Source organism: Cannabis sativa, chromosome 8 (assembly GCF_029168945.1).
Source record: "Cannabis sativa cultivar Pink pepper isolate KNU-18-1 chromosome 8, ASM2916894v1, whole genome shotgun sequence".
Classification (NCBI taxonomy): Eukaryota; Viridiplantae; Streptophyta; class Magnoliopsida; order Rosales; family Cannabaceae; genus Cannabis; species Cannabis sativa.
The window spans coordinates 24,184,939-24,206,430 of NC_083608.1; the positions used below are offsets into that span (position 1 = coordinate 24,184,939).

Consider the following 21,492-nt stretch of genomic DNA (forward strand, 5'->3'; position numbering starts at 1 on the left):
GTTTTACTTTAAATTTAATCAATAATTTTCATTAATATATTTCTCTCTGAAGCAATAGTAGAAATGAACTTTCCTTTTTCTTTTTTTCTAAATTTAAATTAATGTCAAATAATCTGATTCTGTAACAAAACCGTAAGACCTAGTAACACAGATAAATTATATGAACAAGATCACTTCACTTGTATACTCAAAACCACCAAAATCCGACCCAACTTCATGGAGATTATCACCAACACCGAAAAATCTCCAGTACATTAGAGGGTCTTGTATTTGATTCTTTCTTAATGTCTCACCATCCAGAATGAATCAAGCGGTACTCTTTTTATCACCCACCACCGCTAACAAGTTTTCTCTGCCATTTATTGTAACAATTACATGTACAATATCAGAACATGACGACCAACTTTTATTCGCCTCCTTAAATATCTAGCTGATGAGCACCAATCATGTTCGCAGAATTCTGTATAAGTTCCTTCCGGTAATCGACCTAGCAAAAGAAATAAACAATAAAGCATTCGTCGTCATCACCCTACAAGTTAAGAAACCAGATATATTCTTGAATGCATAAACAGCCTTCTAGCAGAACCGATGAATCCAATTTTTCTCATGTAGCATAATTTGTGGTAACTTGACATTAAAGTTGCAATGGCTCAAACCACATTCTAATACTCTAATAAACCTATTGGCCTATGGCACAAGAAAAGAGAAATTATATACAGATGATCGCCACCAGTCGGGTAAAAAGTGAGCTGCTACATTTATAATTTATAAACAATTTGAGCGAGTTCAAGGGCATCAAAAAACTTACCCGAGCACCCATGAGAGAAGAGAAAACCATATTTGCTTCTGCAGCATCCTCAATCATCAACTGCTTAAGCATCCTACGCTCTGGATCCATAGTAGTCTCCCATAGTTGAAGAGGCATCATTTCACCCAGTCCTGGATTGAACCAATAAATTAAACATATCATTAGATGAAAGGCTGTACTGTACAGTGAAAATATATTCTAAGCCCACTCAATACATGGATTCATTATAACTGAGATATACTTTTGAAAAGGCTTACCTTTGAACCTCTGAATATTGTATGATGCATTTGATGGGAAGGAGCGCTGAACCTTTTTAAGCTCAGCATCATCATAGCAATAGTACACTTGTTTGCCCCTCTCAACCTGATGATTTCAGAAAATGCAAAAATTTAATTCGACTAAATACACAAGATGCTCTCTTTGATTTCATCATAGCTATGGGCAAACCTTGAATAGGGGTGGTACACCAACATATATACAACCTTCGTCAAACAACGCTTTCTGTAAGCAAAAACAGTATCAAATCAAAACTGGATTAATCTAATTTACTTTCTCCAGTTTGTCTGTATACCTTACAATAAAATCAAAATTTCACAAAAAGCTGATCAACTCCTACCTGATATCTGAAGAAAAATGTCAATAGCAGAGTCCGAATGTGAGCACCATCAACATCAGCATCTGTTAAGATGATAATCTTATGATATCGTAGAGCCTCCTTTTTAAAATCCTCTCCCTGAAGCAAGGAGAAGCATATCATACCTGAATAATCATTTAGAGAGTTCCTTGCAGAAGGAAAAAAAACAAGCTTTCAGAAATTAGAGAAATGTAATCTTTGACAGACCTTCACTCCAAGTCCAAGACCAAGAATTAGATTTTGAATCTCTTCATTTTTGTACATTGCCGCTTCATCTTTTCTTTCAATATTCAATATTTTACCCCTGAGAGGGAGAATCGCCTGCCAGCAAAGATTTTATGATCAATAGTTTACAATCATATTAAGGAATAACTTTTTCCATCATATTTTTGCTTCCAAATTAAAATATTTTCACAGCATAAACAGCTAGAACACAGTACAAATATCTAATTGGTCGATAATAGAGAGAAGAAAAATCACAACTAGTTGAATTCACCTGAAAGCGCCTATCACGACCTTGTTTTGCACTTCCGCCAGCTGAGTCCCCTTCAACTATAAAGATTTCTGGGAAAATGGGAATGTGAAGAAATTGTAGATGCATAGATCAATTAATTCCAGAATTTCCCAAAATGACTCATAAGATCCTATTATGGTGAAACATGGTCCATGACTCTTACAAGTTACAACGGAGCGGAAATAGCATACTGTGAAAAAACTACACAAACCATAGGAATAGCCTTATCTCTTAAAGCTTAGTACAACCAACAATATGTATACATAAAATGCTAGCTTTAGTTCTCTTTAGGAAGTGATTTTTTTAAAAAAAGATGTGATTTTTGTAAAAAAGATGTACAACTTACCAGCTTCTTCAGGATTTGTTGATGAACAATCAGCTAATTTTCCTGGAAGAGATGATGATCGTAACACACTTTTTTGTCTCACTAGTTCTCTAGCTCTCTTTGCTGCCAAAGCAGCCTAAAAAAAGAGAGTGGAGGTGCAACATTAGAGAAACAAAACTAACATGAAAAAATATATTATAACTTCTAAGATTGTTTATATTTCTCTATTTGGATTCTTTTCTCAAAATTCACATTTCTGATTGTAAGATGTCAGACATACATAGTATTTGAAGTAGAAAGCTTAAGTTATGTATCAATCAAGGAATAGATTGCATAGCGTAAGCCAGAAAAGAATACCTTGAGAGCATTTAGAGACTTGGAAAGAATTGAATCAAGCACATCAGGATGCAACTCCAAGAACTCAGTAAGATACTCCTGAACAGCTTGATCAACCACCCTCCTCACTTCTGGATTTCCCAATCTTGTCTTTTTTCGACAAATATAAGTATAAAAGTAAATAACAAAAGTACCACAAAAAAAAAATACCATCAATAAGAATTAGAGGAACAGCAAAAAGAAAAGTAGAAGCACCTTGGTTTGGCCTTCAAACTCTGGGTTTGGAACCTTGACTGAGATAACGCATGTCAATCCCTCTCTTACATGCTCACCGCTCAAAGTAATATCTTTTTCCTGATTAAAATGAATAACATCAACATGGAATATGATTCTTTTCTATGTGATTTACAGTTCAGTCTCAATGCTCCATACCATGTAAATGCTAGGAATTTGTAACCAAAATACATGGTGAACTAGAAAGGACACACCTTAATGATTTTTGATTTCTTGCCTAGGTTATTGAGAGTTCTTGTTAATGAAGCCTTCATACCATCTATATGTGTGCCACCATCAACCGTGCGTATGCTATTAGCATATCCCAGCATTGTATCTGAATAGGCATCTGAACACCTGGTAAGAGCAAAAGAGATAGATTTGTTGTTATCTATAATTTCTTTCTTTCAATAGATCTTCCCAATGCACACTGTAATTTTCAGATAGACCCATGAACAATCAACCCCACACCTCTTGAAAAAAAAATCGTTGGCCTGACTACTCTATGTACTCCTTTAGGAAACTTACACCTAATATATCCCATGCAAACTTTGTACGATAATGACAAGGTCGTGAATCGTGATAAACCATAAGACTAAAAGAAATTTAAAGTATTCAATAAGTGTTGATGAAAATGCTTTGACATCAATTTTCTAAACGGATGATTAGGAATTACTGAAGAAATGGCTTACCATTGGAGAGCAGCATCTATTGAGATTCCATCAACTTCTTTTCTAAAACCCACAATGTCATGAAGTGGTTTCTGGATCAGAGAACTTTTAGTCAGCTACAGATATATGAAAAAGCCAATCCAAAAATGCTAAGTAGGACACTATTCATATAGAGCCATAAAAAGAATGCCAACTCTATACTACATGCATATATGTCGCACCTTTCTTTCTTTGTGAGAAACGTTAATGGTATTACAAAGGGGAAAGGATTACAAAAGAATTACAAGAGATGATAAGGCATCATCTACAAAAGAAGTTGACATGTGATCATTAGCTTAACAAGGTCACCAATGCCTAGAAAGGCTTTTTCGCCTCAAACTATGGCATTCAATAATGTCCTTAGGGAAGAGAAGAGAGGCTTACACCTCTTTGTGTGAGGCACCCAAACAAGGAGCCTCATTTATTTTGGGCTTATTAGAAGTGTCGTGCCCAACAAAACTAGCTTAATCACAATTGCATAATTGAATATGGTGCGCTAAAAGTGACTTTTCTAAGTATTGTGCCTAACAATAGTGCCTAGAGAGTAATTTATTCGTACAACCTAGCATTAGTTAGAAAATACCACATGAAATCACATGCAACTAGTTCAAATCAAACATATAATTGATTTCTAGTGTCATGGTTTATTAGTTTTAGAAATTTACAATTTAAAAAATAGATTTTTATATGCAAGATTTGAGGCTTATCATGAACAATCACCTTGAGGCTTAAACTAACCTTTTTAAACATTGCCAATCACTAGGAACAACTATTTAAAGAAGGAGAAACAAAACAAGATGTAGAAATTGAAGCTCATCCAAATGCAGTCTGAACTTCAGGTAAAGCAATTTGAAAAATAAAAACTCCCAACTATGCATTCATAATACAACAACACAGTACACCCATTTACAAAAAAAGAAACTCGACGTTGATATTGGAGCTCATCCAAATCTGGAATGAAATTCAGGTCAAGACAAAAATTAAATTAAAATAGAAAGGCACCAACAAGAGGGGAAGAGGGGGAAATATTAGCCGTACCTTATCAGTATTAAGCCATTTCACATATTCAACTAACCCCCCAGCATAAAAGTATTCATTAGACTGAACTTTATCCGGATCACTATCTTCTTTTCTGAGATTGATAGTAAGCTGCCAAAATTCAGGCCCAAGGATAAGCACAAAACTTTTAACAGTGGTCCCATGGAAAGAAAAGCACTGTGGTACATAAAAACTAAGGCGCACTGAAAAATTCTCACTCTATGCAAGGGCAAAAAATTAATGAGAATAAGTTTGGCAGAAACAAAGGCATAACCATACCATAGGGTTCAGAAAAGCTAGTTCTCTTATTCTTCCACCAATTGTGTTGTAATCAAATTCAATTGCAGTTGTAAATACTGCAGGGAAATTCAATAATTTAGTGAAAAAACCATTAAAAAATTTTGATTCAAATTTACCATAATTTTATCTATTTCAATTTATGTTTTTGATACAGTGGGGGATTAAAACTCCTTCCCCCTCCCACAAACACCCAGCCACTTAAGTTAGCCTCGAGTAGAATATAATAATTTTTAATTGTACAACAGTTGAGGGTAACAAGACCTTCATTATCGGGCCAAAATTTAATGCGCGTTCCTTGCTGATTCTTCAATTCAGCTGGAAGGACTTGAGATATAAGAGTGGTCACAGGTTTACCACGAGAGTAACTTTGACGATATTCCATTCCGTCACGCCAAATTGTAACGTCCAATGCCTACCAAGGTATCAATCATAAAGGATTTCAAATAATAAATGTCACAAACAAAGGCTTACAAAAATCTGAATTAGAAACTTAAATACCAAAAAAGGAAAAAATTCAAGCAAGCTGAATCTACAGGCAAAAAACACACCTCGGATAAGGCATTAACAACTGATAAACCTACACCATGTAGTCCACCAGATACACTGTATCCACTACTAGAACCACCAAACTTGCCACCAGCATGCAAAACCTGTAAAATTGAATCACAAGAACCAAATGAAAGGATATATTTATATTTTTCAGAAATACATCTTTTTCTTGCAAAGGAAAAAAAAAAAGTGATACTTAGATGCAAAAGTAGAGATATACAATTGCTGCGAAAAAAAAAATGGAGAGATGTTAATATTTTTTGCAACAATACCGTTAATACAGTCTCCAGTGAGGATTTCTTGGTCACTGGGTGCATCTCAATAGGGATCTGCAAAAATGAAGTAATACCATAAGTGAGACTGGTATAATTGCAACAATACTGTTAATACAGTCTCCAATGAGGATAAAAAAAGCTATCATCAACTCAAATTGCAAAGTTAAGTTATCAAGAAGATTCTCTAAATTAATATATAAGTGCTGAAGTGCCTGTTAAAAAAAAAACAAAAATGAGCAGAAGCAGAACTTGGGTACTCTATAAAGTAAAAGAAGAATAATAATAACAAAAAGCAATGCATGGAATCAACATCCACAATTTCAAGAAGAATGTGTTTTTGTGTGTAATAAAAAGAAGAAGAAAAATGCTATAAAATTCATAAAAGTTTAAAATGCAATTCCTTCTGGCTGACAATAGTGTACTGTACTCTACTATTACGAGAAATAAATATAAACAATTTTATACGAGCATTCCAAAGATCCTGAACTTGTTTTCCCATACAAATCTACCAAAAACATATAAGTCATGCAAGAAGTAATAAAATTTAAAATCCCAACTACATACAAAAATCAGAATTAGCATAACAAAGGTAATTAATAAAAGCTGATAATCCCAACTGCACTCATATAAATTTATTTTAATCATCTTTATGATAAAAAGATTTTCCACTACACTAAGCTGCTATATTTCTTTATGATAAAAAGATAAAAACAAATAAATAAATTTCGAAGAAAATGAAAGAAAGAAGCATACCCCACGACCGTTATCAGTGATGCTCACAGAATTGTCTTCGTGTAACACAACCTCAATATTTGTAGCATATCCTGCCTGAGCCTCATCAACAGCATTATCCAATATTTCATAAACCTAAAAGACCAAACATAAAATTATTTGCAAATTCATCTCAGATCAACCCGACAAAGGGCATGTAACTGATGTTGCCTGGAGATATAAAAGAGAGAGAGAGAGAGAGAGAGAGAGAGAGAGAGAGAGAGAGAGAGAGAGAGAGAGAAATTATACCAAATGATGCAAACCACGAGGTCCTGTACTTCCAATGTACATCCCTGGCCTTTTCCTAACAGGATCCAATCCTTCCAGCACCTAATTAAGTAATTCAGTAATCAGCATGATCAAAAGTGAATTTTTGAATAGATATAGCTACCTCACAAATAAATTATTTATTATCTTTTTTCTTTTCTTGTTTTGGGATTCAACAAGACACATTTTCATTTCTGATGTCAAGTTGTTCGGGCATTAACACTTAATCCATAATCTTTAGGAGGGAGACAGGCTCTAAGAAATGGTTAAGTAGCAATGATTGTCCCAATGTGCTGTGAAACCAGACCAAATTACAGGCCGAACCACTCGCCCTATATGCTATATTTCACAAGATAAATTACAGCCTATACCAAATTTATTACAATTACTTCTTACTTCCAACATCATTTATTCTGCTTAATCCATATTCTACCATGCACAAATAGCACAGAATCCAGGCTCACCTGAATTTGATCAGACCCATATGATTTCGAACTGGCGCTTGCTTGTGGAGCTTCAGTTGCTGCCCCAGATGACATGAATGCTCTCGGAGTGACCGCATTTGGAAGCGGAAAACAACATGAACTCTTCCTCAATAGAAAATCCGACCTGGAATAACAACAAATACAAACGCAACAACTAAAAACCCCCAAATCTATTTTTCATTTTTCTCAGGAAATGCTAGAAAAACCACTAAAACGAACCCCAAAAAAACATCTTTCCTGGTAACCAAACAGAAACAGCCAAAAGGGAAAAAAATGGTAAAGATAAAGAAAGGGAGAGTACCTGGGTGCTTTAACGAATAACAAAGGCCGAGGGAGCAAAGAAGAAGAATGGAAGTGAGAGTGAAGGGAAGAGTAGGAGATAAAGCGAGAAGCCATGAAACGAAGATAAAGATAAGGAGGAGGTTTGGGAAGGAGCTGAAGCGCCATTAAAATTTTGATATTTTGATTTTGTTTTTAGTACAGAGGACACCCCTGTACATGTACACGAGCTGTCTTTTCCCTCGCTTCCTTACTCTCCCTCCCTGTCCTAAAACCCTATCCCCTCTTTTTATTTCCCTCCACCCACCCTTTGAATAATTTTATTTTCATCTCTTTTTTATATATATAATTGAAAATTCTACAATGGATTCTTAAAAGAATGTATTTTTATCTATTTTGGTATTCGAAATAAATTTTAATCGAAATTTTTGTATAGTTATGTATGTTATCGTTATTTAAAATATCGTGTAAATTTTTAAGAAATTCGAAAAAAAAAATAACTACAACGTACACAAATATAAAAAAAATATATATATATAGGAGCATTTTCTCTTTCTGTACGGGTAGTGGTGTGCGCGTTTTCTGACAGTACTGGTTTCCAGGGTCATCCCCGATGGTGGGAAGTGGTGGTGCGGACCCGTCGTGGTGTCTTAGGTCCTTGTACCTTACCTCCTTTCGGTAGGGTTTGCATTTTCAAATGTGCAAGAGTCTCAATTTTCTCATTTTATCCTCAAAGGATAACCCTAATTTTGCCTGGTATTTGTGTTGGCTGAATAGAGTGTTTTGTGTTGTGCGATTCTCAGGGATGGGTTTGTTTGCTTTTATGGATACTCAGTTTGTTCACCTAGAGAGGACCTCTTTGATAGAGGAGACTATGGAGGAGAATGAGAATTTCTTGCTTGAAGATTTTACTCTACAAATCGAACCAGATATCCCTGTTGCGAAGGATATTATTGCTAGGTCTATTGTGGGGCGATTTTTTACTAAACGGGGGATGTTCAATGGCACGTTGAGGGGTGCACTTTCTTGGATGTGGAAGTTGTCTAAAGGTTGGCGATTTCAGGAAGTGGATAAAACAGAGGAGAATCTTCGTGTTTAGACTCGAAAAAGCTTTAGAAGCTCAAGTTATCCTTTGAATGGCCCTGTGGTCTCCCTGTGGTGGTTTTATGCTTGTGTGCCCAATGCATGATGATGGTAGATGGCAATCTACTGATTTGAAGAGTATGGAGATTTGGGTTCGTGCTCTGGGTGTCCCAACTCGGTTCATGGCTGATGCTGGGGCTGTCACCATGGCAAGCTGGCTTGGTACTTGTATTCATGCGTGTCCGGTTAGAAAAGGGGGTTTAATAGTTAATGAGTATCTTCGGTTCAGAGTTTGTATTAATCTGGAGGTTCCCTTAATGGCTGGTGCGTCCCTACTGGATGAAGGGCATAATAAAATTTGGGCGTATTTCAAATATGAGAGACTCCTGCTATTTTGCTTCAAATGTGGTTGGATAGGTCATGAAGAGGCTTTGTGTTCTGGTAAGAAAAGAATGTTATGCTTGGATGATGGTCGCTCAATGTCCTTTTATGGACCTTGGCTCAGATTGGGGTCTCGCATTGAGAATAGTTTCTCTCTTTTGGAAGCGCAGGATATCGATACTCGGGACAGAATGAAAAGGGATTTGAGGCCAAAAGTTATTTCACACTTATGGTCTATAGTGGAACATGCATTAGTTGGGACTCCTCTCATAGCAGAGGCGCTGGCTGAGGATGGTTCTAATCGTCAGAGAATGACGCCGGCAAAAGAGAATGTTCAACAGTCTGCTAACCAGATTGTTGGTGGTCATCGTACTGATAATGGCATGGGGATGCCTTCTTGCCAAAAAGAATGAATGATTGTTATGGTGGGGGACCATACTTTCTCTGTGCGTGGGCCGTCGGGGGTCCCCATGGGGCTGCCAGTTGCCGACAGAGAAGTCTCTGAGCCGTTGTTACCTAATCCTCTGGTGTTTTGAGCCTCGTCTTCAAAGGATAGGTCTAGAAAGCGTGGTAGGCCAAAAACCAAAGTCTCGAATTTAATTGGGCCTAAAGGAGTTGCCAAAAAAACTGCATTTGGGCTCAAAAATTCCCTTGATGGGCCACTCTTTGGGTCAAAAAGAAAGAAAAGCACGGGGATCGACTTCATAGGGGATACTTCAAAAGATTTGGCCTAGAAGGCCCTACTTCAGTCAGACTACATCCAACCAGTTGATGCTTTTGGAGAACTTAGCTATAACTCCCCAGGAGTGGATTGGTGCAGCGCGGGCCTGAAGGAAATAGACGCATGAGTATTACTCCTAATGGTCTGGGGAACAAACAATATGAAAAGCCCAACGAGCAGGGAAGCTCTGATATATTCAGGGAGGTCAACAAGTGTAGGAAAACCTCTAATCATTTGAACAAGCCTGATAGCCTCATTTCCCTGGAGCAGGACGATAGGCTATATTCAGAAATTCGTGCTGATGAAGGAAATGGCTCTTCCCTTATGTTGCAAATGGCAAGTGAGACAAGTAAATTGGTGGTAACTTTCTCCAATGCTACGTCTCTTCTGTTTGATGCTAATGTGATCCATACTCAGAAACTCGATGGATCAAGCTATTTGGAAATCCATAATTTTACTGTGGTCGAGGAGGCAGGTCGTATCATGCCCCCCACTGCCCCATGATTTTCTTATCCTAGAATTGTCGGGGTTTGGGTCAAACCCGGGCAAGGAAGACCCTTTGGGGTCTGGTGATCGATGAGAATCCTGATGTGATGTTTTTAATGGAAACTAAGAGTTCGAGTAATCGTATGAATAATATTTGGAGGCATCTGGGGTTTTTTGATGTTGTTGAGGTGGATGCCCGTGGTTCGGCAGGGGGCATGTGCCTCTGTTGGAAAGAAGGTGTTGATATTAAAATCATAAGTGTGGATGAGTTTGTGATTTGTGTTAGATTTCTAATGTCCTTAACAAGCCTCCTTGGGTGGCTTTTTTTGTTTATGGCCTCCCATCTAGGACTGATCGTAGCGGGTTTTGGGAAAATTTTGGGCTCCATGTAGGTTCCCTACGTGACCTGTCGAAGGTGATGGGAGACCTAAACCTGGTTTTGGATCAAGTAGACAAAGTTGGCGGTAGTTTAGTCTCTGATCGTGAGGCTGCCCTTCTCAATGATTTTTTATTGACCACAGGGGGCATTGATCTTAGGAGTGTCGGTAATTACTTTATCTGGTCAAACAAATGTTAGTTCCCTGATCTTATTAAAGAGCATATTGATCGGGTTATTGGGGCTCTTGAGTGGTTAATCTAGTTTCAAAGAGCGGTCGTCAATTCCCTTACTACTATCAAATCTTCTGAGCATGCTCCCATCCTTTTGGATCTCTTATTGGACTAGGAGACCATCAAGAAGCCTTTTTCGTTTCATCGACGACCCGTGATCCCTCCTATTTTGACGTGGTCAAGGAGGCGTTGAGTATTACTGTGCGGGGTGTCAAAGTTTTCAACTCGTTACAAAATTGGCTTCTACCGGACGACTACTGAGTAAGTGGAACAAAGAATATTTTGGCTATTGCCATGAGAAACTTAAACTGATGGATAAACTGTTGTTGGGTGTTCAACAGAGAACAAAATTCATCTTCAGCAGTGGATTCTTCTTCTCAAGAAGGAGTAAATGATACTACCTTGGCAATAGTTCCTCTCCAGTAGAGACCGGTTGTCGTGGACGATGAAGAGGAGGATGATGGTGGAGGACCTAAGTTCCCTCAAAGGAAAAGGTCTGACTCCGAGCTAGGTGGAAATAGCAAGAGAACAAGAGTTGAGGCTAAGGAAAAGCTTCATTAATTGGCTGCTATCAGGAAGCGAGGCTCAGAGTCAATTGGATGAAGATGAGTGGACATTTAGGGAAGTGAGAGGTCAAACAGGTGGAGCACTTGTTCTAACAAAGTGCCAAGGGATAGAATAAACCTTTCACCTCTTCCTCCACTTAACATCACTTTACCCATCTGTCCTTCTTCATTGTCAAAAGAAGACCATGCCCAGATAAAGGCGACTGACAAACTCTTTATGAAGATTTATAACACCGAGTATGACGAAATGAAGAAAAAGGATTTATTACTGTCAACCAGGCGAAATGCCAAATTTGATGATGCTACTAAGTGGAATGAACCACTTCCTCCCATTTTTAATCATCAAGAGGTTGTTGAAAGGCTTTGGTCCAGAAAGGGTTCGAATCTTGCTCATTTTATGGTAAATTTATTGGACCAAAATGCCGCAACTTAAACAAATTATGTTATGATAAATTTGCTACAATGGCGAGTGGACTTATCTTTTTATAACAGAATACAAATACAATTGGAAAATTTACATGATATACTGACTTTTGCCATTTTTTTTATAAAAATACTGCTAGGTGGTATTTTTTACTTCGTTACCGTGTATTTTTATAAGTTTTATACCGTGTTTATTCTTTTGTTTTTTTTATTTGTTTTAGTGTTGTTTTACGGTTATTTTCCATAATTTATTTTTTAAAGTGTGTGGTTCTTTTATGTTTTTCTAAGTGTGAGTATAATTTATATATATATATGCTTATTATTTTTCTAAGTAGTTATATCTGCTTATTGTTTTACATTAGTTTTTGTGTTGTTTTAGTAAGTTTTTTATTCTGATTTTTTAAGATTGAGTTTGTAAATATAACTGCTATTGCATTGGGTATTAAGGCTGTGCAGAACATTTTTTAGTTTTTTTTAATTATGTTTTGCTTTCTTTTGTTTGATTTATTTTAGTGTTGTTTTACAGTTGTTTTGCCATGATTATTTATTTGACGTCGATTTCACTCTTTTTTTCTCAATCTCATAGGAATTAATGGTTGTTTTCCGATTGTTCTGGTATTCCTGTGGTGGTTCTGTCCGTGAGTATAAAAGATGGAGGCCTCATTTTTTTTTTGGTGTTTATAGTATAAAAGAAAAAAAAAATTGCCAAAATAATACAAAAATAATTTATGCCATATAACAGTATTTTTGTAAAAATTATTTTAAAACTCAAACATTAATTATTAGGCTAATTAGTAATATTTCCCCCCGAACTTTGACATGTACCAAATCATACCCCCTGAACTTTTTTGGCCGTTAAAGATTCTCCCTAAACTACTGAGATTGTTAGATTTAAGGATTTTAGTCTAATTTTAGTAAAAAAATTCCAACATGGATGAAATTTCAGGGGGCATGATTTAGTACATATCAAAATTTAAGGGGCATGATTTAGTACATATCAAAGTCTAGGGAGCATGGTTTAGTACAGAAACAATCACTGATGTTATAGTGAGATTTCTCTCACCTAGAAACTCGAGACCAGACTCCTGTTCGGAGGACACGTGTATTCAGATTTCCAATGAAAGTTGAGATGTTCATGAGAGACTCCTCGAGTTTAAACCTCGCCTGAGCTAAAGTCAGCGAGATGATGCGAGTATGACCAAAGTCTGATCGCATAACTGTAATTCGCATTATGTGGGACTAGAGAACGGATCCAACTCGCATGTCTCGGGATATGTGCGAGTATCCTTTCTATACTCATGCGAAAGCACAGAGATCGACTCTCTTTAATACGAGTTGATCGGAATGATCTAAACAGCCTCGATAAACCAATATAGACTCGCGTGTCTAGATTCTATCAGCTTGTCATACGATGTCCATAGATGCAACTATATAAGAACGCAGACATCCTAAACTTAATCAAATGTTAGGTCCATCTTAAGCCCGCGAGCTTATACTAGAATATGAACAGTCCACCCGCATATTAGAAGACGCATACGTTGCTGTATTTAGTGAATAGAAATTGTTATTCATTTATTGATGTTTACGTTTTCTAGTTTAATTATTGTAATTCAATGTGCAAACGGATTGATAATGAATGCAATCTTTGTATAACTAATTGGACACTTGCTTTGTATGTAAAGGAGTGATCCACCATGAAATGAGACCTACAGAGCTCTTGTTAGAGTGGACTAAGCAGACTGTGATCTGACTGAACTACTATAATCCTTTGTCTTCTTGTTATTTCCAGTTTTCTAGTAAGCATTCACGTTCCCAGCCCGAGTACTCACCATTTTAGGCCGAATACTTGCAATTGTTCTTCAAATAATTTCTTATTGTCATTGATATTATTACATACTTTTGGTGTTGCGAATTTTGCTCGACAACATTTGGCACCGTCTGTGGGAAACGGGTGTTAACAATGAGTCCATCAACATTGGAATGATGAATGTTCCGTTATCTGGAGTTAGAGCGCCACCTGTGGACGTTATTAATGGCAAAATAAGGAGAGGTAATGTCAGACCTCTCAATCTGTTCCCTGAAGCCGCTGGCCCTCAAGTCGGAGAAACATCCACGCCAGCAGCAACAACGGGGCACTTTCCACCCATTACTTTGGCAGTAGTATCCGAGGGAATCGTCCAGCTCACTACTGAAAAGTACACCATGATCCAAGATCAACTACGCGCCCTGCAGGCTGAGGTGGATGGACGGAACAGGGCCCGACGCCCCCCTCGAGCCCCCACTACTCGCACAGATAACCCTCAAGTAATAAATTCTAGGCGTCGTAATAACCGTGTTCGCAGGGAACAAAGAACCAACCCTGAAGGTCTAGACCTGAATCAGCCAACCTCGGGAGACCAGTCTGCGAGGTATCCCAACTAGGAGACACAGGTTGATGAAGACCCTGAGCGACGCAACCCTCGCAGCAGGCCTTCAAGAGACAACGACGTAGAATCCACCTCCTCGTCTTCACATGGCTGCACACCTAGCAAGTATACAAGGTCCGGTTCTGTGGAGACGCAGCAGGGAGGACGATATCAGGTTTGTAAGGGTGATTTGCGTGATCACCTTAACGCTGTTTTCAGAGCACGCTCCCACGCCCCTCAAGACGAGGAAACACCCCGTGATCCCCAAATGGGCGATCAAGGTGTAAACACTCGCATAAACCCGCCTAACGCACCAGCAGCGACTACTGGGGTTAATGTCCCGTCGAACCTCGCCGCAGTAGCCATAGCTCCTGTAGTCGCAGCAGTCTCGGCTCCCATAGCCGGGGGTATTGATCAAAGCATGCTTTTGCAAGCTTTGAAAATACTCGAGCAGCAGAGAAAGCCCATATACAAGCTGCATGGGACCTCTCCTTTTACTACGGAAGTGCGACAAGCTCAGCTTCCCAAGGGATTCTCGAGTTCACAAGCACCGAAGTGGCATTTGTAAACGACAATATCGACACTGCTATACCAAATGGAGAAGGATGGATATTGTACGTCGATGGGGCTTCCAATAGTGAAGGTTCCGGCGGTAGAATCATACTAATTAGTCCCAATAATTTTAAGGTACACGCTGCTTTACGTTTTGAGTTTTCTGCATCTAACAATGAAGCCGAGTATGAGGCTTTAATCGCAGGATTGAAGCTCGCTCTCGAGATGAGAATCGAGTACTTGCAGGCTTTCAGCGATTCCCAAATCGTCGTGTGCCAAGTGAATGGAGAATATCTGGCCAAAGGTGGGAGATTGGTTAAGTATCTCGCCATAGTATGTGAGCTGATGCAGAAATTCAAGAAAGTAGTCGTGTCCTGAGTACCGCGTGCTCGTAACTCACACGCAAACGCATTGGCCCGTTTGGCGTCAACCAGAGAAGCTGAATTACGCAATGTAATTCCTGTTGACGTATTGGCTCACCCGACGATAAATCAAGAAGCGATAATGGAAATAGATACCGCCCAGGAAGTCACCTGGATGACTCCAATAGTCGCATATCTAAAGAGGGGTATCTTGCCTGATGACAAGATAGAAGCAAGGAAGCTGCAGCAGCGAGCTGCCCGATATGTCATGTATGATGGAAGATTATATCGCAGAAGCTTCAGTCAACCGTTACTTAAGTGTATTGACGGGGAAGACCTGGTGGCCGATGCAGGTCACAAAAGACTACGACTACATACTACGTGAGGTGCATGGGGGTATTTGTGGCAATCATGCAGGTGGTAATTCTCTTGCCCTAAAAATCATGCGACAGGGATATTACTGGCCTACCTTGCGACAAGACGCTTTCACTTTCGCAAAGAAATGCGACAAATGTCAGCGAATAGCCACATATGCCCATCAACCTCCAAGCAACTTGCATTCCATCACAAGTCCTTGGCCCTTTGCAGTATGGGGCATTGACTTGATAGGTGAACTACCTAAAGGAAAAGGTAGAGCCAAGTATGTTGTAGTGGCGGTCGACTACTTCACAAAATGGGCTGAGGCCAAAGCACTAGCAACCATTACAGTGGTTAAGTTGCGCGAGTTTGTCTACAACTCCATAATCTATCGATTTGGCATCCCCTACAAGCTCATTTCAGATAATGGAAAGCAGTTTGATTGTAAGGAGATGCGACAATTATGCGATGACTTGGGAATTAAAAAAGCATTCTCTACAGTTGCTTATCCGCAAAGCAATGGACAAACCGAAGCAGTCGCTCTACCTTGACCTTCTGGAAGAATAGCGCGATCAGGCTCACCTGAAAAATGCGGCTTATCAGCGGCGAACCGCAAGATATTTCAATTCCAAGGTCAAGACAAGAGTCCTGCGAGTAGGAGACTTAGTCCTTCGAAGAGTAATGCCAAACACGAAGAACCCAGCGCATGGGGTCTTCGGGGACAATTGGGAAGGACCGTATCTCATCGCAGAAAAAGTTGGTGATGCCACGTACCGACTCGCAGAACTCGATGGTACTGCGATTCGAAGGGCTTAGAATGGCGAGAGCTTAAAATTTTATTATCAATAGTACTCGCATTGTGTAATTTATACTCGCCATGTATTTATACTTAGTCCTTTTTTATAAAAAAAAAATCCTAAGTATAGGGGGTATATACCACTAATACCACTATGTACTATTGATTAGTTATGAAAGCTATGGAATTTTTTCAAGTTTGAAATTTTTCAAGTTTCTAAAATTTTTTACTCTAATACTTATTACACCAAGCTGTAGTTAAAGTCGCAATCAAGATATTATAAATGATAAAAAACGCGAGTACCCGTGTACTGCAAAAATATTATAAATAGATATCCCCGAGAGGATATAAAGTCGTTCAAAAGAAACATAAATATAAATTTGTTCAAGTACAAAGTGTGAGTACCCCCGTACCGCATAGATAAAAAAAAAAGATAGAGTTTAACACAAGTAAATATTAAAGGAAAAGTCAAGCATTGGGAGCAGCAGGGGTAGATCCATCCGCGACTTTGCTGATGGCTTCATTCTCGACTCCCTCGACATCCGCAGCCTCAGCCTCCTCGGGAAACAAATTCCCTCCACCGCCTTGGGTCTGCGTAGGCGACATGGCGCGGAAAGCCTCAGCCATTTCAGCGGCTTCTGCTCTGAGGATTGAGAAGTAAAAATCCAGAATTTTGGGGAGGGTGGTGTAAATGTAGTCTGAGACCGCCTGGTCATACTGCTTCTTCCCATTCTCCTTCTCGACCTCCAAGTCGCGAGACATCTCTTCGACCTTCGTCTAAGCACCCTTGGCTTCGAGCTCAACCTGCTCCTTGGCCTTGCAAAGTTCCTCAAGCTCTTTATCCTTGGAAGTCGCATCTTGTTTCAGCTTCTTGATGTCCTCCTGAAGTTGAACGTTTTATCTCTTCCCAAGTTCGACCTCTTTAGATCCAGTAACAAAGGCCTTCGAAAACATGGCAATGAACTGCGAAGCCAACTCAGCAGAGCAAGGCAACAGCTCTTCAGCAGGGGTCTTGTCGATCTTTGACTGGAATTCATCACCCATGAACTTCTCTTGGAGAGTCAAGACGTTGCGAGCTCGAACAGCCGGATCAATCACGACTTTCTTCCCTTTGTCTTGCATGCCTTTAGCTAGCCTCTTGAAAGAATCTGCGACAGGGGTGACCACCACATCGCTCTTCCTCTTTTGAGGAACGATAGGGGAAGTTGCCGCTGTCCCAGATTTTGGCTTGCGGTTAAGGATGGGCGCGAATTTCAAGAAAGTCATTTCTGCGACAGCAACAACAACAAAAAATAATAATAAGTACCAATAATAGTAAGATTTTAATGCACTAGTTTATGCATGCGATATGCTACCTGATGTTGGTCGAGAAGTTTGTTTGGAGAGGCATTTGTCTATTCGCTCTTGTTGTTTTTCAGGTGGTTCCTTGTACACTGGCTCTCTCTGAAGACTCGCGTTCTCTGGAATCAACTTGTGTTCCCACAGCTTTGAAGTTGTGCACAATAATCGCCAGTCGCGATCTTGTACGGGAAGGCTCCCGAGAACTTCAGCAGTCTCTATGCGAGTCGCGTCAAGTGTAGGTCGAGCTGGTCTATCTGCGATAATAAAAAGAGCGAGTCAGCCTAAAATCACAAAATAAATCAAAAATTGACTAAGTAAAGAAATACGCGACATACTAGGTCGACGATTAAAGTTAGTCCTAATCCCTGGAACCTTAAATACATAAAACCATTTCGATTTCCAATCTCCCATGTTGAAAACCATGCCTTCCACTCCATTAATCTCAGAAGTGGCCCACTTGCTGAAACAGTAGAAGCCATTGTGGAGACCTACACTCTTTATGTCGTAGAAGTAGCTGAACTCCTCCGTCGAAGGTGCCCTGTGCACATATTCCATATACATCGCATAAAAGCCTAAGGCTATGCGACAACTATTGGGAGTCAACTGAAAAGCGGACACGTCATACTGCTTGAGAATAGCAGCAATGAAGGGGTGAAAAGGGATCGATACCCCACATCGAAGAATGGGTATTGAGACTACATCCTCTGTAGGTATGACCGCAGGGTTGGTAAAAGAGAGGTGCGCTCTCTGAGTAGGCCGAGGACGTAAGGAGGCAAGTCGCAGAAGGTTTAACCTCGTGAAAGTGGTAAGATCTGATTTGGTGACCCACGAGACCAAGTCCTCGCACGAAAAGGGTTCGTCCAACTGAGTGTTGTCCACCGAATCAGTCCCACTTCCCTCCGCGTCTTCTTCCTCGCCTGACTCCCGAGTTGGGGCCGTCCAATCATCATCCATCTCTTCGACCTTGACGTCAGGAGCGTGCCTGGAATGAACGACATAATCACGCGCTGACACCGTAGACTCGCTGTCTCGAATCTCGATGGTTCCTGGTTCAGCGAGCTCCTGTACCATCCTCTCAATATCTGCAGAAGACATCGGACCTAATTCTGTGTCTCCGGCAGTAGCGACCTCCTCCTCTGAGATTGAGGTCGGGATAAAGCTGTCTTCCTGATGGTCCTCGTCGCCATCAAACGCGTTGCCTCCCGAGCCAAGCATCTGGCTATCCGATAGATCGCTCATCTGAAAGATAGAAGATCTTTTCAGCGTGGTGAATGTGCGAAAACAAAGTAAGTGACCTCACCCGCATATAAAATAAAAAATCACCTTAGGGGGACTGATTTGAATTCTTGCGAAAACCAATCAGTCCACCAAGGCGCGAGAAGTCAAGTGTGCGAATAGAAGGATATCTCAAAAACGGCTGGGTGTATCCCAGTAACCTAAGCGACATGCGTTTTCGAGCATGACCCTGAAGTGACTGGGAGACACCCACCGTTTCGAGGAACCTAACTAATCACAACCTGCGAGTATGTCACGCGTCTCCAGCTAGCGATATACCTCAAAAAACGGCTGGGAAAATCTCAGTGACTCAAGGGGCATGCGTTCTCAAGCATGACCCTGAAGTTACTGAGATACTCCCACCGTTTCGAGAAGATCTGCCAGCCAAAGAGTACGCTTATATCGGAACACTAGCGCATGCCACAAATGGCTGGGGGTTTCACAGTACTTCAAGGAACATACAATCGCATATATGAGCATTGGAATACTGTGATACGCCCACCATTTGAAAGACTTAACCAATGTTCTCGCAATAAAATATACATAGTGTAAAATCCTAAGGTTTAAAACAACGACTATAAATAATAAAGTCTTTGTGAAACCTAAGCAAACATGCGAGTATTCGAAGAGTTCATCCAAATACCCGCGTGTATTCAAAAGATAAAGATGCGATTATTCAAACATTCTTCCTAAAGTTCACGGTTATGCAAATTTCAGGTCAATTTTTCTGAGATTACCCAGTTCTATACTGAAAAAACATAACCCTATGTGTATTTCCTACAAGCATGCATTTCTAAAATCCCTCAAAATACCAAGATCCAGAAAAAACAACAACTTTGCATTTCAAACAGAAATTGAAAATGCAATGGAATTCGAAACTAACCTTTAGTTTTGGTAAGTTGTTCCTGCGATTGCTCTCGATCACTTCTGAGATTGAAGAGATTTTAGAAGGAGAGGCAGGAATCTGGGCTGAGTATGGAGGTTTCTTTGAAATCTCTGTAAAGGAGGGAAAAGGGAAGTTAAGAACGAGAGGGAAAAATGAAGGATTTAGTTCGTATCAAAGGGTTTAAATACCCATATCTCTTATTAATTGGGATTACGACACGTGGCAACAAGAATGCCTAAGGTCGCCCAATCTAACGGCCAGCCATGGCCACGCCTGCACGAAAACCGAAGAGTTTCGTGACGTGGCACCATAAATGCAATAAAAAGCAATAATTACAGTCGTCATTTTTTGAAGCCCTCGAAGGGACAACCAAAGGTCACCTCCTCGTGACAACCTTTCACCTGTCTCTCGCGTATAGTTTCCCTCGTGACCGCATCTATCACATAGCGAAACTAGGGGCATGTGTTATAGTGAGATTTCTCTCACCTAGAAACTCGAGACCAGACTTCTGTTTGGAGGACACGTGTATTCAGATTTCCAATGAAAGCTGAGATGTCCATGAGAGACTCCTCGAGTTTAAACCTCGCCTGAGCTAAAGTCAGCGAGATGATGCGAGTATGACCAAAGTCTGATCGCATAACTGTAATTCGCATTATGTGGGACTAGAGAACGGATCCAACTCGCATGTATCAGGATATGTGCGAGTATCCATTCTATACTCCTGCGAAAGCACAGAGATCGACTCTCTTTAATGCGAGTTGATCGGAATGATCTAAACAGCCTCGATAAACCAATATAGACTCGCGTGTCTAGGTTCTACCAGCTTGTCATACGATGTCCATAGATGCGACTATATAAGAACGCAGACATCCTAAACTTAATCAAATGTTAGGTCCATCTTAAGCCCGCGAGCTTATACTAGAATATGAACAGTGCACTCGCATGTCAGAAGACACATACGTTGCTGTATTTAGTGAATAGAAACTGTTATTCATTTATTGATGTTTACATTTTTTAGTTTAATTATTGTAATTCAATGTGCAAACGGATTGATAATGAATGCAATCTTTCTATAACTAATTGGACAATTGCTTTGTATATAAAGGAGTGATCCACCATGAAATGAGACCTACGAAGCTCTTGTTACAGTGGACTAAGCAGACTGTCATCTGACTGAATTACTATAATCCTTTGTCTTCTTGTTATTTCCAGTTTTCTAGTAAGCATTCACGTTCCTAGCCCGAGTACTCACCATTTTAAGCTGAATACTTGCAATTGTTCTTCAAATAATTTTTTCTTGTTATTAATATTATTACATACTTTTGGTGTTGCGAATTTTGCTCGACAACAACTGAAACAGTAAAATTGAATAAAATTAGACAAAAGTCCTTAAATTTAACAATCTTAATAGTTCGAGAAGAATTTTTAACGGTGAAAAAAATTCAGAGAGCACAATTTAGTATATGTCAAAATTCAAGATAAAAAATTACTAATTAGCCTAATTATTATATAATATTCATTTTTATTATCGATCCCATAGCATATTCCGAAACTAGTGCCACGTAGCATACCTTGGGAAAATGTATAAATAGAAAAATAACGAATATTCTTCAACTATCCGTATCCGTTATTGAAAAACTAAATTGTCAGGAGAACGTATCAATCTTAAACAAGTCAATGCCCAA

At 39.5% G+C, this 21,492-nt stretch overlaps 1 protein-coding gene across 2 annotated transcripts; it reads right to left on the reverse strand.

The window, feature by feature from the left end:
• Positions 1-58: 58 nt before the first annotated feature.
• LOC115699464 (DNA gyrase subunit B, chloroplastic/mitochondrial) lies at positions 59-7,875 on the reverse strand. 2 transcript variants are annotated; one of them, XM_030626889.2, is made up of 21 exons: positions 7,587-7,875; positions 7,265-7,409; positions 6,783-6,863; positions 6,516-6,629; positions 5,760-5,816; positions 5,487-5,588; positions 5,200-5,350; positions 4,918-4,994; positions 4,639-4,749; positions 3,583-3,653; positions 3,106-3,247; positions 2,873-2,971; positions 2,639-2,767; positions 2,303-2,417; positions 1,939-2,006; positions 1,650-1,763; positions 1,425-1,541; positions 1,256-1,309; positions 1,066-1,171; positions 809-939; positions 59-487 (listed from the first exon to the last, which is right to left on the reverse strand). In XM_030626889.2, the coding sequence occupies exons 1-21, from the start codon at positions 7,730-7,732 to the stop codon at positions 419-421; spliced, it is 2,199 nt and encodes a 732-aa protein (XP_030482749.1). In that variant the 5' UTR covers positions 7,733-7,875; the 3' UTR covers positions 59-418. The 2 variants fall into 2 exon arrangements, with proteins under 2 accessions (XP_030482749.1, XP_030482750.1); XM_030626890.2 differs by lacking the exons at positions 59-487; positions 809-939; positions 1,066-1,171; ... (2 more) ...; positions 1,650-1,763; positions 1,939-2,006 and adding an exon at positions 2,020-2,157 and having other exon boundaries at positions 7,587-7,869.
• Positions 7,876-21,492: the final 13,617 nt, after the last annotated feature.